Here is a 22,657-nt window from a genome sequence, read left to right on the forward strand (position 1 = left end):
CGTTCCCTTTTCTTGCTGAATAGTATCCATTATATGCATGTACCATCATGGACTTATCCATCCTCCTGTTAAGGGACACTTGGGTGGTTTCCAATGTGGGGCTGCTATGAATACACTCACAGCCTTTGGTAGACGGAAGTGGGGGAATTTCCAGGGACAAATGGCTGGATCATAGCATAGGCGTACGTCATCTTTAGGAGATCTTGGCGTTGTGATTTTTATCATCAGCCTTCTGAGCATCTGAGTAATTAGCACTTCAAATTTTATTGTTTTGAAGACTAGCTTATATAACAGTAAGAAAGAATAGTGAAAATTCAAGTTTGACATCAAAACACACTGGGTTCTTGTTTCAGAACAAAATGAATCCCTTTTACGACAGGTGACATGCCTCCATTGATGAAAATTTTTTGCTTTTACCAGACATTTTATATAACTTCCAATTGCTTATAGTTATCAACTATTTGAAAATAAAAATATTTCATATTATTAGCATGGTCCTATTATTTTGCAAGTTACTTTAGCTAAAACTTATAAAATGTGTTTGACAGGTTATATACGTTATTATTTCAGTGTTCTCATTAGTCCTTAATATAGATGTAAATCAACAGAGAAAAACTATTTTAAATGTATAGTGGATTGACTAAAAATCAAATTATCCATTTTAATCGGAAAACATCTCATGAGTCTTATTACCAAGCCAGTATCTTGACGACTGAATTTTAAGTTCCATTTGTTTGCCCATTTCTCACTGGGGAAAGCCAAAGCACAGAGAGAAAACCAAGCAAATGCCCTAGCTCTCCGGGTTGAAAAGTTCTCGGGAAGGACGGGCCCAAGTCACCCTTTTCGCCTGCAGAATCAGCCTTTTGCCACTAGGGGGCGCCACCGGAGAGACCGTGGGCCGCTCCGGAGCGCTGCTGGCGAGGCGCGGCTGCCCACTATCCCCGCCCAGAGTTCCCACCGCCGCCCAGGAAAGTGGTCTGATGGTACCCATTCTGCAGATGGGCAAATGCACACGCCAGGTCGCGCGGCACGGAGTAGGCGGAACTGGGATCTGGACCAAGGTCTCTTCGATTGCGCAAACTGAAGACATTTCCACCCACGGCTCCACCTCGCCGTGACCCTGCTTTGTCCGCGCGTGCGTGTGTGGTGATGGTGGGGGGGGGCCTCCCACCAAGCCCATTCAGGGTGCCCCTCCCTTTTGCTTGCACACTCCTCTCCCCGCTTGCTTGTTGAACACTCATCTCAGAATCCCGTCACACACCCATCCCCTTCCATCCTCCCCCTCAGCGCAGAGACTGAGCACCAGCATCCCGAGCATCCCTCCCACTTGCCTCATCTCCTCCCACCTCCCTGCCTCATCCAGCTGCCCTCGCCTGCTGGGGTCCCTGCCTAGACCTCCCCTTGGGCTCCCAGGCTTGGAGAGGTGGAGCCACCAGTAGAGAATGCAGTTCTGAGATTGCGGACACGCGTGTGGGTTTTTTGTTTGTCGGGGTTTTTTTAAATTATTTATTTATTTATTTATGGCTGTTTTGGGTCTTCATTCCTGCTCCCGGGCTTCCTTTCTTCTAGTTCTGGCGAGTGGGGGGTGGGGTGGGGGGGCTACTCTTCCGTGCGGTGCGCGGGCTTCTCATTGCGGTGGTTTCTCTTGTTGCGGAGCACGGGCTCTAGGCGCATGGGCTTCAGTAGTTGTGGCTTGAGGGCTCTAGAGCACGGGCTCAGTAGTTGTGGCGCACAGGCTTAGTTGCTCCACGGCATGTGGGATCTTCCTGGACCAGGGCTCGAAACCGTGTGCCCTGCCTTGGCAGGTGGATTCTTAACCACTGTGCCACCAGGAAAGTCCCCTCACTTGTGGGTTTGACTTGGATCTCTCCCTCCTCCCGTTAAGGCCCTAGTCCTGAGGAGAGACAGCAAGTGGAGCACTCACCCTCTCCACCCCGCCCCCCTCCACCACCATGACAGACTGGGAACCAGAGGCCACTGCAGGTCACCCTGCTCATGTGGCCAGATATTAGCACAATCTGGAATTTCAGGTCTGTAAATCACTTGGCGGAGGGGTCTCATAAAAGTGTCCTCCCATACTGATCTGCCAGCTTGACCTCTTGTCCCCTCCTCCAGACACCCTCCCCCCTTCCAGGAAACTGGCCCAAGGAGGGGCCTGGGCATATATAGGGAGCCACTGTGGGAGGGCCTGGCCAGAGAGGCTTCAGGCAGAGAAGGTGAGGACGGGGCTCTAGGGGTCTGGATGGGCAGGGGGAGCTGGGGAGGTCTGAGGCTAGGGGTGAGGGGCAGCCCTGAGCTCTGGCCAGTGACTGCCCCACCCAAGGCTTCGTTTCTTCTTTTTTATTTGGCCAAGCCACTCAGCTTGTGGGATCTTGGTTCCCCAACCGGGGATTGAACCCATGTCCAGTGGGAGCGTGGCGTCCTAACCACTGGACCACCAGGGAACTCCCTCCTCCTCTGTAAAATGGCCCACTGCTGGGGTTGTGGGAGGCTGGGCACACTTGGTACTGGCTTGGGCCCATCAGAGAGCTGTCAGCAGCCCCTGGCAGCTGGGGTGTGGAATGGGGCAGGGGGTCCTCCCCCGGCCCCTGCCTGGCCTCATCCTGGCTCGTGTGTCCCAGGCAAGACTATGGCTTCTGCGGCAGCAGCAACAACAGAGAAGGGGTCTCCAGTTGTGGTGGGTCTGCTGGTCGTGGGAAACATCATTATTCTGGTGAGACATTCCCTGGGGCTGGGAGCCCAGTGGGCGGGTGAAGAGGAAGGGGGCGGTCCTGAGCCTGGGAGTGGGACAGCTGAGGGCTCAGCACTCACCTAATGGCCAGTGTCGCCTGGCTCTCAAGTCAAACAGCCCCGGTTCGAATCCCAGCTCTGCCTCTCCCCAGCTGTGTGACCTCGAGTAAGCGACTGTACTTCTCTGTGCCTGTTTCCCCATCTATAAGTTATGTCCTCACTGTGGGCATTGTTGTGTGGATTAATCCATGTATGGCCCTCAGCTTAAAAAAAGTGCTTGGCCAGTGCCAGCTATCATCATTAATATGATTATGGACATAAGGTGCCTGATTGATGCACAGGAGACCAATAGTAATGTATAATAACAATGCCTTTTAATTACGTGATACCTGTACATGGCTCTGGAGCCAGACACCCTGGGTTCAAATCCCAGCTCTGTCACTTTCTATTGTGGGACTTGGGGCCAGTGATGTAACCTCTCCGGGCCTCAGTGTTCTCATCTGTAAGATGGAGATAAAATAGGAATGCTGAGAGGATAAAATGAGTTATTGGATTTGTGCTTAGGCCAGAATTTGGCACACGTGGTTTCTATCTGTGTTGGCCATAACAGCAGTAGTGCAGGAGAGCTGGTAACAATGATGATTATCACACAGAAAGCAGTTTCAAGGACCAACGCACACAGTAAACACTCTATGAGAGTTAGTTTGACTGTTGGCAAAGGTATCCACTGAGCAGTCTTCCTCTCTCCTTGTTCCCCATCCCAACAGGTAACCAGATTTTTATTTTCTCCAATATTTCTTTAAGCAAATACAAGCAAATAAGAACCTATATACCTATTTTCTCCCCTTTCTTGCCCCAAACGTAGCTCATTCCACACCCTGCTCTGTGCCTCCCATTTCCTCCTGTGCACATTCTCTGTCCACATGAGTCCTCAGACAGCCTCCCTGCCCTTTTCCACAACTGCCCAGCCCTCCATTGTGTGGCATCCTGGCTCCTTTACCCACGGTGCTGTGGGGAATAACCTTGTGGGTGTGTGATTTTCCTGCCTGGGCAGGTGTATCTGGAGGATTGATTCCTGCAAGTGGAATTGCTGGATCAAAGGGTTGATGCTTCTGTAATAGTTCTGGCCACGGCCAAACTCCCCTCCTCAGGGAATAGCAACGCTCTTCAGGGGAGGCGGACTAACCTAGCATCTCCTCGGTGCCAGTCATGAGTGCCAGGCTTTGCATGTAGCGTCTCTTTGTATCCTTGAAGCCACTGGCAGCTGGGGTGTGGGTGGGGGAGGAGATCTGGCTGGGTCCTCCCTTCCCTCATGGCCTCCTGCCCACCTTCATCCCTGCTCATGGAAGGTGACATCTTTGCCACTCTTACTATGTGCCCACTTTACCAAGAGGGCAGTAGAGGCTCAGAATGGGGAAGGCCCTTCTCACGGAGAACCATGGAGCCGGGGCTGCTGCCCCTGTGCGCAGGCCTTGCTAACTGGCTGCCCTGTCCAGCTGTCAGGCCTGGCCCTGTTTGCTGAAACGGTATGGGTGACCGCCGACCAGTACCGCGTGTACCCACTGATGGGCGTCTCGGGCAAGGATGACGTCTTCGCCGGTGCCTGGATCGCCATCTTCTGCGGCTTCTCCTTCTTCGTGGTGGCCAGCTTTGGTGTGGGCGCAGTGCTGTGCCGCCACCGGTCCATGATGCTCACGGTGAGGCCCCAGGAGGAAGGGATGGGGTTGGCTGGGCACAAAAGTCATCCTCACAGAGTCGTAATAACAACCACACCGCAGCTACTAGTGTGTGTTCCACGTGGCACCACACTTGGGCCTCGTGGCAGTCAGGTCATTTAATCTGCCCATAACCTAATAACCTAGGCTCAGCTGTTACCCCCATTTTGCAAAGAAAACCGGGGCACAGGGGAGGCAGGGAAGGAAGCTCTGCCTGGGAGGATGGCTCTTAAGTAGCAGGACTGGGATTTGAACCTCAGCTGGTTGGTCTCCAGGGTCTGTGCTCGGGAGCTCTGTTGATAACAGTGACAATAATAATAGCACAGCAACCATTTAATGAGCGCTCACTACATTCTACGTGCTTTACATAGATTAGCTCATGTGTTCCTCTCAACCCACTGTGAGGTACCATCGTCATCTTCATCATCATCATCATCTTCATGGCCCATTTGACAGAGTTGAAGCTGAGGCCCAGAGAAGTGAATCCACTTATCCAGGGTGGCACAGCAAGTGAGTGACAGAGCCAGGATTTAAACCTGAGCACTTCAGTGCTTGAGCCTAGGCTCCTAATCTCTGCCCACAGCAATAACCCACACTCCCCAAGTACCTCTCATGTTCTGACACTAGGCTGAGCAGTTTAGAAAATGAGCTCCTTCAATCCTTCCAGAATCCATCTGAAGTTAGTGCTTCTCTGCCCATTTACCAGATGAGGAAACTGAGGTTCAAAGAGACCCACAGGGAGACCAGGGATTCCAATCCTGGCCCCACTGACACAGAGCCAACACTGGGTTTTCCCCAGCTGAGGGCTTTTTGGATTCCCAGGAGCAGCTACTTATCCAATCCACAAATGTTTATACAGCAAGAACCATGTGCCAAACCCTGCACTAGGCACTAGGCTATTTTGTGAGCAAACCATAAAAGCCCTTGCCGTGGGGGAGGATACTCTCATGAGGGAGACAGTGACCAGGCAAGGGAGAGCTGGAGCTGGGGATGGGAAAGGGAAGATCTTGCAGGCAGAGAAAGTGAAGACGGGGTTGTGGTGGGGGCCGGGGGGGCGGGGCGGGGGATTGGTAAGGGAGTGAGCCCCATGAGTATCTGCAGAAAGAGCATTCCAGGTGGAGGGAACTGCAAGAGCAAAGGCTCTGAAGCCAGAGGGGACAGGAGTTCAGTGTGGCTGGAGCCAAGTGGGGGTGAGTGAGTGAGTGAGAGGAACTGAGGACAGACAGGGGAGGAGAACAGCAGTGGGGGGAGGTTTGCTGGCCTTGAGGGGAGAGAGGGGAGAGAGCGGAGGTGGGCCTATCAGGTGGACCTGCAGGCCTTGGTAAGGACTTCGGCTTCTCTATGAGTCACGTGGAGCCATGGAAAGGCTCTTTTCCTTTCCTTTTCTTCTTTTTTTTTTTTTTTTCTTTCTTTCCTGCATTTAGTTCTCTGGCAGAACAATTTAACCAAGGTCCTAAAAGTTCACCCAACTAGTAAAAGAAAAAAGGTCTGTGTCTGTCTCTCCTGTTAGTTTGTCATTAACTAAGACAGATTTTTTTTTTAATTGTTATGGGAAATTTCAAACAGCCTAGAGTGAACGGCACGATGCACCCTGTGTACCTATCACCTGGTTTCCACAATATCACCCACACATCGTCCCCTCTACCCCCACCCTCTGCCTGCCCACATTTTCCTTTCCTGGGGTATTTTGAAGCACATTCCAGACACCAAGTCACTTCCCTGTAAATACTTGTGTGCACATTTCTCTGAGTGATAAGGACGTGGTTTTAAAGCAGCCAGGCATGCGTGGCCACATCATCGCGTCTGGGCAGAGGAGCTGGCACAACCACACCCCATGCCCTGTTGCTTTAAGGGTGAGGGGAGGGGACAGCTGAGGATCAGAAAAATAATTTTCATTAAACACCAATTAAAGAGCTTTTTCAGGTTTGGGTGGGGTTGTTTTTTGATTTTTTTGTTTATTTTTTTTTTTTTATTTATTTTTTTTTTTGCGGTACGCGGGCCTCTCACTGTTGTGGCCTCTCCCGTTGCGGAGCACAGGCTCCGGACGCACAGGCTCGGCGACCATAGCTCACGGGCCCAGCCGCTCCACGGCATGTGGGATCTTCCCGGACTGGGGCACGAACTCATGTCCCCTGCATCGGCAGGCGGACTCCCAACCACTGCGCCACCAGGGAAGCCCTTCTGTTTTGTTTTGTTTTCCCCAATCACCGTACTGCGGGCACATCGTGCAAAATTCACCCCAGTCCCTTCCTATTTATCTTCCAATACCCAATCTGTGTTCAGATGTCCCTGGTTGTCTCAGGAATGTCTTTATTTTTTTCTTTTCTCCAGTAGGCATTCATTTTACTGCATCCAAGCCAACAGTTAACAGTTCAGGGAATACCTTACATATTTTTGGTGATTGCATTGTCCTGTAACATTTTATTTTTAAAAATTTCAAACATACAGAAAAGGTAAAGACTTGCACGGTGAACACCTGTATATCCCCCACGTAGATGTTTCCATTCACATCATCCTATACTTTTTTTTTAACATCTTTATTGGAGTATAATTGCTTTACAATGGTGTGTTAGTTTCTGCTTTATAACAAAGTGATTCAGCTATACATACACATATATCCCCATATCCCCTCCCTCTTGCGTCTCCCTCCCACCCCCCCTATCCCACCCCTCTAGGTGGTCACAAAGCACCGAGCTGATCTCCCTGTGCTATGCGGCTGCTTCCCACTAGCTATCTATTTTACGTTTGGTAGTGTATATATGTCCATGCCACTCTCTCACTTTGTCCCAGCTTACCCTTCCCCCTCCCCATATCCGCAAGTCCATTCTCTAGTAGGTCTGCATCTTTATTCCCATCTTGCCCCTAGGTTCTTCATGACCTTTTTTTTTTTAGATTCTATATATATGCGTTAGCATACAGTATTTGTTTTTTTCTTTCTGACTTACTTCACTCTGTATGACAGTCTCTAGGTCCATCCACCTCACTACAAATAACTCAGTTTCGTTTCTTTTTATGGCTGAGTAATATTCCATTGTATATATGTGCCACATCTTCTTTATCCATGTCCTATACTTTTTTTAAAAATTGTGTTTCTGGGAATTCCCTGGCGGTCCAGTGGTTAGGACTCGGTGCTTTTGCCACCAGGACCAGGTTCCATCCCTGGTCGGGGCATGGCCAAAAAAAAAAAAAAAAAAAAAAATTGCATTTCTATCATGGATCCATCCCTTGAGGGGTGTGACTTCACAGGCTTTGCCCTGACAGGGCTGTCCCTGTGACCCTCCCTCTGTCTCTCCACAGTACCTGGTGCTCATGCTCACCGTCTACATCTTTGAGTGCGCCTCCTGCATCACGTCCTACACCCACCGAGACTACGTGAGTCGGGGGGAGGACAGGGGAGGGGCATGACTTCCAGGGGGAGTTTGGTGAGGGTCTCGGGCCGGCAGTGGAGGTCGATCTCTCTCCCCACCCAGCCCCGCTGGACCCTGTTCTTCCCGGCCCACTGCAGATGGTGTCCAGCCCATCCCTGATCACCAAGCAGATGCTGACCTTCTACGGCGCAGACTCGGACCAGGGCCGGGAACTCACCCGCCTCTGGGATCGAATCATGATTGAGGTGGGCAAGTGTAGGCAGGATGGGTGGGGAGGGCTGGAAGAGCTGAGGCTCTGACCCGATCTCCCGTTATGGCCCCCATTAGGGCTCCCATTATGCCCACCGGTAGATGATATCCACTCATGCGGTTCTTATGAGGGAGAGGCTCTGGTCCTTGCCATTTTCGGGATGAAAACAGGCCCAAAAGAGGGAAAATCACTTGCCTAGGGTCATATGGTTGGTAAGGGGCAGAGCTGGGATCCAAACCTAGATCCAGAGCCCCTGCTTTCTCTAGTTGCGGCGAGCAGGGGCTACTCTTCATTGTGGTGCGCAGGCTTCTCATTGCGGTGGCTTCTCTTGTTGAGGAGCATGGGCTCTAGGCACATGGGCTTCAGTAGTTGTGGCACGTGGGCTCAGTAGTTGTAGCTCACAGGCTCTAGAGCGCAGAATCAGTAGTTGTGGCACACGGGCTTAGTTGCTCCGCAGCATGTGGGATCTTCCCGGACCAAGGCTCAAACCCATGTCCCCTTCATGGGCAGGCGGTTTCTTAACCACTGGGCCACCAGGGAAGTCCACACCTGCTGTCTTAATAGTAACAATAGTAATAATAATAACAGATGGTGGTCCAGTGGTTAGGACTCCGTGCTTCCACCACAGGGGACACGGGTTTGATCCCTAGCTGGGAAACTAAGATCTGCATAGCGGCGAGGCAGTGGCCAAAAAAGAATTGTTCAATTAAAAAAACAACAACAACAAACATTAAAGAGCACTATCTTTTGTTTAGCGCCATTCAAAGCACTTTCAAGCTTATTTAATCCTTACAACCAGTCCATAAAGAAGATCAGCTCTTTAGCGGTGAGGAAGCCAAGGCAGGAAGCTGAGGGTTTGCACGAGGTCACGCAGCTGGTAGGTCACAGAACGTAAAGGACTCAAACCCAGGACGCCAGCTTCCAGAAGCCACATTATTAATTAAACTCAACCTGATACGGCAGCACAAGAGGAGAATATTGAGGACCCAAGGGAAATTAAGGTACCCATTTGGTTCGTCATGCAGCTAGCCTGGACTGGGACCCAGGTTTGAAGGAGCCTATGTTTTCATCATTTGAGAGTCACAGATTAAACACCCATGGGGGTCAGGAGAAGCCAGAAATCTGCCTCTTGGTGTCATTTACCTCAGGTTCTTTTGTTTGTTTGTTTGTTTTTTCGGCACGCGGGCCTCTCACTGTTGTGGCCTCTCCCGTTGTGGAGCACAGGCTCCGGACGCGCAGGCTCAGCGGCCATGGCTCACGGGCCCAGCCGCTCCGCGGCACGTGGGATCTTCCCGGACCGGGGCACGAACCCGCGTCCCCTGCATCGGCAGGCGGACACTCAACCACTGCACCACCAGGGAAGCCCCTACCTCAGGTTTTGTTGACAGCTAATTAAAAAAAACCTTTTTTTTTCCAATGAATTTTTTTTTTCAAAAAAATTTTAAAATAAATCATGAGTGTGGGTTTGAGCCAAATCCCCCGTCAGCCTCTGGGACAAGTATCTTCTGCTCCTTTGCTCACACACAGACACTGCTGCCCCTCTTCGAGGAGGCCCAGGATGGGAGGAAGTGCAGGCCAACCTTATCCTTCCTCGCCGTGTGACCTCAGGGGAGCGGCTGCCTTCTCTGAGCCAGAGTCCTCCTGACCCCTGCCTCTCTCTCCAGCAAGAGTGCTGTGGCACGTCAGGTCCCATGGATTGGGTGAACTTCACATCAGCCTTCCGGGCCACCACCCCAGAGGTGGTGTTCCCCTGGCCCCCGCTGTGCTGTCGACGGACTGGCAACTTCATCCCCCTCAGTGAAGAAGGCTGCCGCCTGGGCCACTTGGACTACCTGTTCACCAAGGTGTGTCTCCTCCCCCGTGCTGTGTCTGTCGGTCTCTCTGGCCCTCTCTGGTTCTTCTGTCTCTTTCTCCCTCCCACTGTCTGTCTGTCTGCTCCTCCCTCCCATCTGGCTTTCTCTTTCTCTCCCCTCCCTCTGACTCTCTCAACTCTCCATCTGTCCCTCCCTCCCTCTGCAAGTCAGCGGGATGAACCCCGGTTCCGGTTTGATCTGATCCAGACCTGGCGGCGCCCGAAACTTTTCTCAGGTTGTCTGGGGATAAGAGCAACAATAACAGTGTCAGCAGCACAACACCAATAACAACCGACATTTATTGAGCTTTTACTTTGTACCAGGCCTCCTTGTAGGTGCTTTAAGTTTTTACCTTATTTAATTCTCACCACAGCCTTATGAGGTAAAGGTTATAATTATCTCATTTTACAGATGATGAGCCTCACTAGTGACGGATGGAGTTGGGATGTGATTTCAGGCAGTCAGGCCCCAACCAGGTGCTTTAACTCCTGCAAAGGGAATGCAAAGACAGAGAGAGAAACCAGAGGAGGAGAACCGGTCCCCTTGGCTGCCTGGGGGCCTTCACCATCACGCCTTAGATCAGGTGTCACAGAGAGGGGAGCCTGCATGCCAGAGTCAGACAGCCCTTCCTTGAGCCCCGGCTGTCTGCAGAGTGCTTACATGCATCATCTCACAGAATCACCACAACTGCCTTCGGAGGGCAGTGCTGTCAAAGATCGCCATTTCACAGATAGCAAAACTGAGGCTCAGAGGGTCAGAATCATAGCTAGGCCCCATAGCCAACAAGCGGCAGAGCTGGCCCCCAGCTCCGTCCTGCCTGACTCCAGGGCACACACCCTGAACCTTTGTTCTTGGCAGCTTCCAAGTTGGGCCAAGCAGGGGTCTACATGAAGGCGACAGGTGTGGGGCTCTGGGTCCACTCAGCCTTACCTCCAAATGAGGAGGTGTCAGAACTGGACTGATCCTAAAGGCGTATTTCAAACCCTTGGAACTTGGGGGCAGCATGGAAAGCCAGCCCAAAACAAAATCACCCTCAGACTGTCATAGGCACCATCGGGGCAGCACCTGCTTGTGCAGGGCCTGGGTTAACATCACTTCCCTGGCTCCCTGAAACCACCCTGAGAGGGAGACACTGCCATGATCCCCAGGGTGAGAAACCCACTTCCTCATGGTCCCACAGGTAAGAAAACCAAGGCTCAAGGCAGGAAGTGACTTTCCCAAGGGTGCCCAGTGACTCTTGCTTTCAGCAGCCAGCCTCCCCAGGCATTTTCTCAGACCCCCGTGTTCCCCCTGCCCAGGGCTGCTTCGAACACATTGGCCACGCCATCGACAGCTACACGTGGGGCATCTCATGGTTTGGGTTCGCCATCCTGATGTGGACGGTGAGAGGCGGGAGCCTGTGGGCTGGGTGGGATGCGGCTATGAGGCTGGGGCGCCCCTCACCTGCCTCCTCCCCTCCAGCTTCCTGTGATGCTGATGGCCATGCGTTTCTACAGCACGTTGTGAGGAAGAGAAGGGAAGCCCACGTGCACACTCAGCTCCCCTGCCCCTGCTTCCTCCAGCTGAGACGCCGCCCCGCCTCTCCCTTCCCCACCTCCTCCACCCTTCCCTCCCTCCAATCCAAAGATTTTTTTTTTTTTTTTTTTTTGCGGTACGCGGGCCTCTCACTGCTGCGGCCTCTCCCGTTGCGGAGCACAGGCTCCCGACACGCAGGCTCAGCGGCCATGGCTCACGGGCCCAGCCGCTCCGCGGCATGTGGGATCTTCTGGACCGGGGCACGAACCCGTGTCCCCTGCATCGGCAGGTGGACTCTCAACCACTGCGCCACCAGGGAAGCCCCTCCAAAGATGTTTTACCAGGTTTCTGAGCCCTGCTGGGAGTTGGGGTGCCCTGAAACCCCTGGACATGTGTGCACGGACCCTTAGACCTTAACCCCATCTCACTTGGCTGATTCCTGGCCCATCTTTCAGTGTCAACTTGAAGTCCTGTCCTGGGAGGGGGGGTGGGACCCTTCCCTGATCTTAGCACACACACACCCCCCGCGGACGCCTCTCTTGTAGCTCCCTGAGCTCCTCCTTCATGGTGGATGCCATCATCATCACTGAATAGTTTGTGATTGTCTATTTAAGCTCTGGTAGACTGGGACTGCCATGAGGGGAGGGACAAGTTCTGTTATGGTTACTTTAATATCCCCAGTATTGCGCGGCACAGGACTGAGCATGGATATTCAATAAATACTGCTTGAATGAGTTAATTTGTTTTCTTTGGAGGTCAAGGCGAATGAACCAGAACTCTTCCAATGGAAGTGGCAGAAACCCAACTGGCACTGACTGAAACACAAAGTAGAAAGTATTGGCTCATGTAACTGAGTCAGTAAATCAGGCTTCAGGCATGTCTTGATCCAGGGGTTCAGTCTATGTTTCCAGGAAACCTGCTTCATTCTCAGTCAGGATTTCTCTGGCGACACCAGACTTACATCTTTATAGCTAAGCAACAGAGCAGCGAGAAACGTCCTCTTTCCCAATAACTTTTGCCAAGGTCAGTGATTAAATCTCACTGACTTGGTTTAGGTTCTAGACCCACTCTTTGGTTGGGGAAGGGCAGGCACTATGGATTAACATTCCTGCTAAGGATGCATCCAGGGGTGGTGTTAGAAAAGGGGGTTGTTTACCAAAGGAAAATCAGAGTGCAGGGATGCTGGGCCAGTACAGGTGACAGACATCCTCCTACTAGGGACTAAAGCTTCCAGCAGGTTCTCTAAGGGGTGCATGAGAGCAAACAGTTTAAGAATCTCATCACTGCTCTTTTGTCCTCTCTGAAGCAGGCTCATGCTCTGGCCATTTTACAGCAATTAGGCCCTGTGAGGAGAGTTTGTCTTCCTTCCCCATCAAATGAGGTTTCTCAGGGTCCTCATTTACTCTAGTGGTCTGCAGATGGTCTGCAAATGCTGAATTCAGATATCAGCTTTTGAAAATATACTTTTAAAAAAAATCTGTATTGGTCAAATCTATTAGGGTGAAAAATTAGAAACAACCTAACCTCCATCAGCAGGGGATGGGATGTACAACTCGTGTTATATCCTTGGACTGGAATTCTCTGTGGCCGTTAAAAAGAAGATAGATCTATGTGAACTGATATAAAAAGATGTTATAATGGTATAAATAATTAGAAAGCAGATGTAAGGATGTTCATTACAGTAACCTAAATGAACATAAGTAGGGGACTGGTTAAATTAGCTATGCTATGTCTATTCTCTAGAATACCACACACAGTACTAAAAAATAATGTTTTAACATGAAAAAAATCTCCAAGAAATGCAAGTAGAAACACTTGCAAACCACATACAGTACTTTTATCCCTGTAGATACATATGAAGGATAGGTCTTGTCTTTTAAAATAAATGGGTCACGGTTTTTAAAATAAATTTTAGAAGAACTAGGGAAAATACTTTTTAAAATCAAAAATCATTTATAACTCTTCCGCTTAAAAGATAATAAAAATTTACAAATGGAAGTGTCCCATGTTCCGCTCCCCAGTAAACTCCCGACCAAATCTGTAGATAACTGCTATTAATACATGATAAATGTCCTTTTTGGCTTTTCAAAAGTTTATATCGACATATCTATATATACTTATATGGGCACACACATACACACACATTTAATAGAACAATGCTTTAATATTGCTTTGCAACTTGTTTCCTTCACTTAACTGTATATTTTGGCCATCTTTCCATGTCAGTATATATGAATTCACCTGTTTTTATTTTTTTTGAATGTTGCAGTGTATTCCAGAGTATAGCTGTGTCATCGATCATCATGCTCTGTTGTAAGTAAATAAGGCAAGGAGCAGAATAAGCACAAGTGATTTCACTTTTATAAAAATTCTATATACATATTTCTCATGAAGGATTCCGTTGAGAAGGGGTATGGGGTGGAGGGCCCAGAGGAAGAATTTTCACACCATATATCTTTATAATGTTTGAAAAAGATGTTCGTAAAGATAATCTATTACTTTCCAGAAACAAAAACTAGTAAAGCGGTTTCTAAGATACTAAACAATGTACAGCTTTGCTTTTCAAGCCAGAATTTTTTTACATGCCGTGTAGTTGTTACACGTACCATATTTTAACACACAAGAGTCCCTCCGGGTTAACTTGCCTAACAGGCTTTTCTGCAGGCCCTGGAATGAAACCTCTCCCCCATCCCTGAGCACATATTTGACCACGTTGTAAACATGTCAAGGAAAGGGGGGATTTCTTCCCAATCTACTTTTAAATTCAGGTGTGCCCTCAGGAGCAAGTTCACAGTGACCCAGCCCATGACTTAGATTCTCTGAGAAAGGCAGAGAGGCAGTACTGGGTTCTCACCACGCCTCCACCACACTCTGAGCCTCCATGTGCCCCTCTATAAAATGGGGTTCTAGCAGTCCCTACCACATAGCTTAGGGTCCAATACATTCTAAGAGCTCTGGAACCCACAGACCCCTTTACTATGAATCAGGAATTTTCTAAATTCTGTGCAATCAGAACCAAATGCAGAAATAAACTGCTGGGTAAGTCTGCTACTGTGTCTGGTGAGCCCCAGTTTCAAAGGTTTGGGGCTCCACCACCTCGATGTACAGTAGCCAGTTCATCGAAGTGACTCACGTATCTATGCTTTCAGAAGTCAAATCATACTTGAAAATACTTGGTGCTTTCGCTGAGAGATGTTCAACCCATGGGCTCAGCATATGTTAGCGTTAATATAACGCTTTTTGCCTGAGGGTCCTTCAAGAACGTTTGTGGAGATTGATATGCCTAAAATCAAATTTTTCCTTAAACGTCACACTGCAAAAGAATATTTAATGTCGTGGGAGAATACCTGAAAAGTTGTTAAGTGAAAAAAGAAGATTACAAAAAGGCATGCCAAGTATGATTGCTTTTCTGATAAAAATTCAAGTATGTGTGTGTTTGTGTTAAAGTTGTAAAACACAGTCTCCCAAAGGTTAGCCTTGGTTATCAGGGAAGAAGAGACACTTGAGGGGGATTTTTATTTCATTCCTTGGGCATTTTGGTATTTTCCAAATATTCTATGATAACTCTTGCTTTTGTCCTCCAATAAAAATAAATATTAAGAGAGCTCCTTTCTACTTATTAGACAGAACGCTGTCTAATTCATGACTTGTTGAATAAAACCAATTAGATCTTCAGATTAGTCAGTTGATTTTCTTAACACTCCTACACAGAGCTAGTTCTGATCATCCAACCACAGCCTCCTGAAGACAGATACTCCTCTCTAGCCATCAATCTCACATTGGCTATTGCAATTTAACAATGGAGCTCAAATTTGCCTGTTTGAATGGGATGTGATCCAATTTCCAATAGACAGTTCCTGAAGCAGAAGAAGTGGGTGTCCCTCTGTAGGCCTTTCTGTTTCAAGTAAGATCCAGATAAGTGACTGGCAAAGGAAACTTAAAGGCAGCTCACCACTGAGCAACTTCAGAGAGACCAGAGCTGGGAAAACCAGACACCTGCCCCACCCCATCTCCAGCGCCCACTGCAGACAACTACAAACAAGCTGCTCTTGTTTTTTCACTTCTGGTAGTAACTGCATAAATAAAATAGATGAATGATAGAGAGATGGGTGGATGAACGAGTAATGATTGATAATCTTTTTAAAGAAGAACAAAAATAAATATTAATAAAAACGTCACTGGAGGACATGAGATGTGTACTGAGAAAAGAATTACCTTGCTAAACATTTTCAGACTTTACCTGAGCCGTTAAAACAGGTCAGGCCTGGGCTTCCCTGGTGACGCAGTGATTGGGAGTCCACCTGCTGATGCAGGGGACGCAGGTTCGTGCCCCAGTCTGGGAGGATCCCACATGCCGTGGAGCGGCTGGGCCCGTAAGCTATGGCCGCTGAGCCTGCGCGTCCGGAGCCTGTGCTCCGCAACGGGAGAGGCCACAACAGTGAGAGGCCCACGTACCGCAAAAAAAAAAAAAAACCCACAGTTCAGGCCTTGTCAGATGCTGGGGTCTTGGAGTCAAGCTGGCCTCTGGGCAGCAGGTAGGGGGCCTCCGCCTCTGTCCCACATCTGCCACTCCCTTCTCTGGCTTCATCTGGCCACATATTTGCTCAGCTGGAATGGCAGCAGTGTGGCCCGGCCAAGGCAGGCCTCAGCTGGCAGGACGGGTTTGTCTGCCCTGGCCTTTTCACCCAGAGGCCCACTCCTGTGGGTGAGAGAGGAACAAAGAGATGAGGGCCAGGTGAGTGAGGCTCCCAGGACCACCCAAGAAGGAGGGAGCCATTCGATGGCTGTTCCTACTACACCTCTACAGGACCATGTCTGTCCAGAGCTGGATCCGGCCTCTAACCCTCCGTGGCTCCCCAGTGCCCTAGCACAAAGTCCAGCTGCTCGGCCTGGCACTGAGGGGTCCTGTGGCTTGTCTCCTTGCTACTTCCCCAAGCCTATCTCTCCCTCCTGTCCCCCCTTTTATTTTTTAAAATTTTGGCCACGCCCCACAGCTTGCGGGATCTTAGTTCCCCGACCAGGGATCAAACCTGTGCCCCCTGCAGTGGAAGCATATAGTCCTAACTGCTGGACCACCAGGGAATTCCCCCCTCCTGTCCCAGTGAACCAACCTCTCTTTCACCACTGGAGATCATAGAATGGAAAGAATAAACAAATGTATATTATAGCAATCAAGCAGGCACACACCTCTGACTACATACACTGTTGCTTACACTCCTTCCATGAGAGCAAGTTGACTTTTTCACTGAAGTGTAAAACCCACACCCCTTTGACCCACCCGATTCCACCTCTGGGAATCTATCCTGCATATACACTCCCGAGAGTGTGCAAAGACCCATGTACAAGGGTAACAGAAAAGCAATAACTGAGAAACAGCCTGAATCACATCAGAAGAGAACTAGTTATACAATTCATTTTCTCACACCATAGAATACTCTGCAGCTAAGTTTCAAGGGAGCTACATTTATATTTGCTGATCTGAAATCATCTCCAAGATAGATTGTTCACTGAGAAAAATTCAACATGCAAAACTGAATGTATGCTAGGGTGAAGTAAGTCAGAAAGAGAAAAACAAATATCGTATATTAACGCATATACGTGGAACCTAGAAAAATGGTACAGCTGAACCGGTTTGCAGGGAAGAAATAGAGACACAGATGTAGAAAACAAACGTATGGACACCAAGGGGGAAAGTGGGGGGGGGGATGGTGGGATGAACTGGGAGATTGGGATTGACATATATACACTAATATGTACAAAATAGATAACTAATAAGAACCTGCTGTATAGGGCTTCCCTGGTGGTGCAGTGGTTGAGAGTCTGCCTGCCGATGCAGGGGACACGGGTTCGTGCCCCGGTCCAGGAAGATCCCACATGCTGCGGAGTGGCTGGGCCCGTGAGCCATGGCCGCTGAGCCTGCGCGTCCGGAGCTTGTGCTCCGCAACGGGAGAGGCCACAGCAGTGAGAGGCCCACGTACCGCAAAAAAAATAAATAAATAAAAATAAAAATAAATAAATAAATAAAATTTAAAAATTAAACAAAGAAAAAACTGAATATATGACAAATGCAATGTGATATCCTATATTGGATCCTGAAAAGACAAGACATTAGTGGAAAAACTAGTGCAATCCAAATAAAGTCTGGAGTTTAGTTGATAGTCCTGTACTAGTGTGAATTTCTTGGTTTCGAAAAACATATCATGGCTATGCCTCTAAATTCCATGTAGCATTTAGCACAAGGTTAGGCCTTGTGAGTAGAGGGCGCTGCAGGGACACGGCAGAAGTTAGGGGTTCTCTCTGGATTCCAGTTCTTCCTTGTTGTTCCAACGAAGCTGTGACCAGCAGGTGGCTGGGGTTCTTCTCCACACTTTCCTAAGCCACCTTCATTAACCCAGCTAGGGACGCACCACTTAACCCAAGTAAGAAACCTACTGAAAACAGGAAATAGAATCATGATTTCTCACTGTCTTTCCAGATGGTCTTCAACTGGAAATAGAAAGATGAAAAACGGAGCAAATGGTCTTTTTGAAGAACCACTTCTAGGGCTGCTGGAAAAAATGATCAAAAGATCCTGGCATTTGATCCCTGGCATTAAAATTCATCTCATAAAAATGTATTCAGAAAATTGAGGGAACAGGTCTAGAAACTGAAGGGATTTTTCAGCTTTCAAGTTGTATACCCAGAGCCAAAGCAAGTATATTTGTTGCCTAGAAACCACTCTAGCCCAGGGTATACTGGTTAATTTTGTTAACACACCAAAACACAGTGACTTAAAATAATGATTAATTTTTAGCTCCTGATTCTGTGGGACCATTTGGGCTGAGCTCAGTCAGCCAGGCAGCTCTTCGATTTTTCTCACCTGGGCGTACCCATGCAGCTGTAGTCAGCTATGGGGTGGCTGGGGGCTTGTTGGTCTAGGGTGGCCTCCCTCACATGTGTGGCTGGCTGGAAGTTGGTGTAGGTAGCTGGGGTGAGGGCTCTGACTGGACCATGTGTCTAAAGAAGGCCAGCCCAAGCACATTCACATGGTGGTGCTTGCAGGGTTCCCAAGAGCAGCAAGAAAAGACAAGTCCCAAGGTGCGTAAGCAATTTTCAATGTTCTGTTTTACCACATGTGCTATTGTCCCATTGGGTGAAGCAAGTCAATGGTTAAGGCCAGACTGAGTATGGGAGGTGTGCAGAAGGGAGGAGAATTATGGAGGCTATTTTAACAATCTAACCAGGATGATAAAAAGGTGCCAGCAGTCCCCAGCAGAAGTATCAAATGCCTTTATTTGAGAGAATTCCACAGTTGTGATCTCCTCAAACAGCTTACAGTTCCCAGAAGGAAACTAGATAGGAAACAGTTAATGCCAACAGTAGCCTGGACCTTGAGCCGTTCCTCCAGTAATCAAAGAGTTGTCCTGTGAATAAGTACTTTTTTCCAAATTTCAGATATCACAGAAGTTTGAGACAATGTTTTGACTTAATTCATGTTTCAAAACCCAAGCAGGAGATCTATTAAAGACATCAAGTTTCCCTTAGATATCTCTCAGATGGCCGCCTCAGATGCCATGGGCACTGGAATGGAAATAAATAAAATATAAAAGGTAAAAAGCTGTGAATTCCCTGGCGGTCAAGTGGTTAGGACTCTGCACTCTCACTGCCAAGGGCCTGGGTTCAATCCCTGGTTGGGGGACTAAGATCCCACAAACCATGCAGTGTGGCCAAAAAAAAAAAAAAGGTAAAAAGCTAAGAAAGTGGTCTTTCTGGAGTTCCACTTAGGTACTGTTGGACACATAATTAAAAGAAGGTCCCTAGGGACTTCCTGGTGGCACAGTGGTTGAGAATCTGCCTGCCAATGCAGGGGACACAGGTTTGATCCCTGGTCCAGGAAGATCCCACGTGCCATGGAACAACTAAGCCAGTGTGCCACAACTACTGAGCCTGTGCTCTAGAGCCCATAAGCCACAATTACAGAGCCCACATGCCACCACTACTGAAGCCCGAGCATCTAGAGCCTGCACTCAGCAACAAGAGAAGCCACTGCAATGAGAAGCTGGCACACCGCAATGAAGAGTAGCCCCTGCTCGCCGCAACTAGAGAGAAGCCCACACGCAGCAATGAAGACCCAACATAGCCATAGATAAATAAATAAATAAATAAGATTAAAAAGAAGAAGAAGAAGAAGGTCCCTAGTAGTCAAGTTCCTCTTGCTGTACCTAAGATCAAATTGCCAAGGATGTCTCATCTCACCACTCCTTTTCAACATCATACTGGAAGTCCTAGCTAATGGAATAAAACAAGAAAAAGAAATAAAGTGTATACAGTTTGAGAAGGAAGAAATAAAACTGTCTTTGTTTGCAGATGACATAATTGTCTATGTAAAAAATCTAAAAGAACTGACAAAAAACCTCCTGGAACTAATAAGCAATTATAGCAAAGTTGCAGGATACAAAGTTAATATACAAAAGATCAACTTGCTAGTGCAAGCATTACATCTATTGATCACATCCCTGCCTGATGGCAACTGAGACATCCCCAGGACTTACAGAGGATTGGTCTAGAAGTAACAGGTGCAATCACTGACATTTTTTGGAGATTTGCAATCATGAGCACAAGTGCTGTTCCTTATTAGACTTTCCTGAACTTCCTCAAGAAAGAGATTATCAATCAAATCAAAATAGATGAGTTTATTGTACATTTCCATGCCAAAGTACCAAATCTTTTATTCAGCAAAGGCAAATTTTCTGATCAGGAAGGAATGAGGTTAACAGACACCGTGAGCCCCATCATATGCTTTTTACTTAACGATCAAGATATTTCATGGGTAAAAGCCCTATTTTGATCGCAGATACTTGTATTTCGAATGTTTACCATACTAACCCTCAAGCCGAGTATGTGATAAAACCCCAGTCAATTTTAATCTTCTAAAAACATTCTCTTAAAATGCAGGCATGTCTCAGAGATATTGCAGGTTCAGTTCCAGACCACCACAGGATATTGCAATAAAGCATGTCACCAGAATTTTTTGGTTTCCCAGTGTATATAAAAGTTATATTTACACTATACTGTCCTCTATTAAGCATACAATAGCATTATGTATAAAAATACAGTATATATACCTTAATTTAAAAATACATTATTGCTAAAAAACGCTAACCATCACTTGAGCCTTCCGCAAGTTGTAATCTTTTTGCTGATGGGAGGGTGTTGCCTTGATGTTGATGGCTGCTGACTGATCAAAGTGGTAGTTGCTGAAGGTTGGAGTGACTGTGGCAATTTATTAAAATAAGACAATGAAATTTGCTGCATCAATTGACTCTTCCTTTCATGAAGAATTTCTCTGTGGCAGGCAATGATGTTTAATAGCATTTTACCCACAGTAAAACTTCTTTCAAAATTGGAGTCAATCCTCTCAAACCTTGCTGCTGCTTTATCAACTAAGTTTATGTAATATTCTTTTTTTTTTTTTTTTTGTGATACGCGGGCCTCTCACTGTTGTGGCCTCTCCCGTTGCGGAGCACAGGCTCTGGACACGCAGGCTCAGCGGCCATGGCTCACGGGCCCAGCCGCTCCGCGGCATGTGGGATCTTCCCAGACCGGGGCACGAACCCATGTCCCCTGCATCGGCAGGCGGACTCTCAACCACTGCGCCACCAGGGAAGCCCTATGTAATATTCTAAATCTTTGTCATTTCAGCTATCTTCAGAGCATCTTCACCAGGAGCAGATTCCATCTCAAGAAACACTTTATTTGCTCATCCATAAGAAGCAACTCCTCATCCGTGAAAAGGTTATCATGAGGTTGCTGCAGTTCAGTGACATTTTCAGGCTGCACTTCTAATTCTAGATCTCTTGCTATTTCCACCACATCTTCAGTTACTTCCTCCAGTGAAGTCTTGAAACCCTCACAGTCATCCATAAGGGTTGGAATCAACTTCTTCCAAACTCCTGTTAATGTTGATATTTTGACCTCGTCCCATGAATCACAATGTTCTTAATGGCATCTAGAACAGCAAATCCTTTCCAGAAGGTTTTCAATTTACTTTGCCCAGATCTATCAGAAGAATCACTACCTATGGAAGCATAGCCTTACAAAATGTATTTCTTAAATAATAAGACTTGAAAATCGAAATGTTACTTGGTCAATGGGCTGCAGAATGGATGTTGTGTTAACAGGCATAAGAACAACATTAATCTCACTGTTCATCTCTATCAGAGCTCTTGGATGACCAGGTGCATTGTCAAAGAGCAGTAATATTTTGAAAAGAATGGTTTTTTCTGAAACAGTAGGTATCAACAGTGGGCTTAAAATATTCAGTAAACCATGTAAACAGATGTGCTGTCATCCAGCACATCTGTTTACAGCATCCATTTATAGAGCACAGGCTGAGTAGATTTAACAAAATTGTTAAGGGACCTAGTATTTTCAGAATGGTGAATGAGCACTGACTTCAACTTAAAGTCACCAGCTGCATTTGCCCCTAACAAGAGAGTCAGCCTGTCCTCTGAAGCTTTGAAGCCGGACATTGACTTCTTCTCTCTAGCTATGAAAGTCCTAGGTGGCATCTTCTTCTAATAGAAGGCTGTTTCAACTGCATTGAAAATCTGTTGTTTAGTGTAGCCACCTTCATTAATTATCTTAGCTAGATCTTCTGGATAACTTGCTGCAGCTTCTACATCAGCACTTGCTGCTTCACCTTGCACTTTTATATTATGGAGACGGCTTCTTTCCTTAAACTTCACAAACCAATCTCTGCTAGCTTTAAACATTTTTGCTGCAGCTTCCTCACCTCTCTCAGCCTTCACAGAATTGAAGAGAGTTAGGGATTTGCTCTGGATTAGGCTTTGGCTGAAGGGAATGTTGTGGCTAGTTTGATCTTCTGTCCAGACCACTAAAACTTTCTCCATATCAACAGTAAGCCTGTTTCACTTTCTCATCATTCATGTGTTCACTGGAGTAGCCATTTTAATTTCCTTCAAGAACTTTTCCTTTGCAGTGACAACAGGGCTATTTGGCACAAGAGGCCTAGCCTTTCTCACTAAGCTTAATGATTTCCAGCTTTTGATTTAAAATGACAGTCATGTAATTCTTTCTTTTTTTGGCCACGCAGCATGGCCTGTGGGATCTTAGTTCCCCCACCAGGGATTGAACCCGGGACCTCGGCAGTGAGAGTGCAGAATCCTAACCACTGGACCACCAGGGAATTCCCATGTGATTTTTTTCACTTGAACATGTAGAGGC

The 22,657-nt window shown here is 47.7% G+C and overlaps 1 protein-coding gene across 1 annotated transcript; it reads left to right on the forward strand.

Annotated features, from left to right (window-relative positions):
* Positions 1-1,966: 1,966 nt before the first annotated feature.
* On the forward strand, positions 1,967-12,133 carry UPK1A (uroplakin 1A). Its single transcript, XM_081215630.1, has 9 exons — positions 1,967-2,030; positions 2,116-2,216; positions 2,622-2,713; positions 4,227-4,427; positions 7,743-7,817; positions 7,951-8,058; positions 9,728-9,907; positions 11,215-11,298; positions 11,378-12,133. Exons 1-9 carry the CDS (start codon positions 1,996-1,998, stop codon positions 11,420-11,422), a joined length of 921 nt encoding a protein of 306 aa, XP_081071756.1. The 5' UTR covers positions 1,967-1,995; the 3' UTR covers positions 11,423-12,133.
* The last annotated feature ends 10,524 nt before the right edge of the window (positions 12,134-22,657 follow it).

This window comes from Mesoplodon bidens (assembly GCF_964165515.1).
Source record: "Mesoplodon bidens genome assembly, chromosome: 18".
Classification (NCBI taxonomy): Eukaryota; Metazoa; Chordata; class Mammalia; order Artiodactyla; family Ziphiidae; genus Mesoplodon; species Mesoplodon bidens.

Bases quoted from the DNA above. Each gene is read 5' to 3' on its own strand.
- UPK1A (XM_081215630.1), top strand. From the start codon at position 1,996: ATGTGGCCAGATATTAGCACAATCTGGAATTTCAG. The intron at 2,031-2,115 runs GTCTGTAAATCA...CCCCTCCTCCAG, and splicing joins AGCACAATCTGGAATTTCAG to ACACCCTCCCCCCTTCCAGG. The intron at 2,217-2,621 runs GTGAGGACGGGG...CGTGTGTCCCAG, and splicing joins AGAGGCTTCAGGCAGAGAAG to GCAAGACTATGGCTTCTGCG.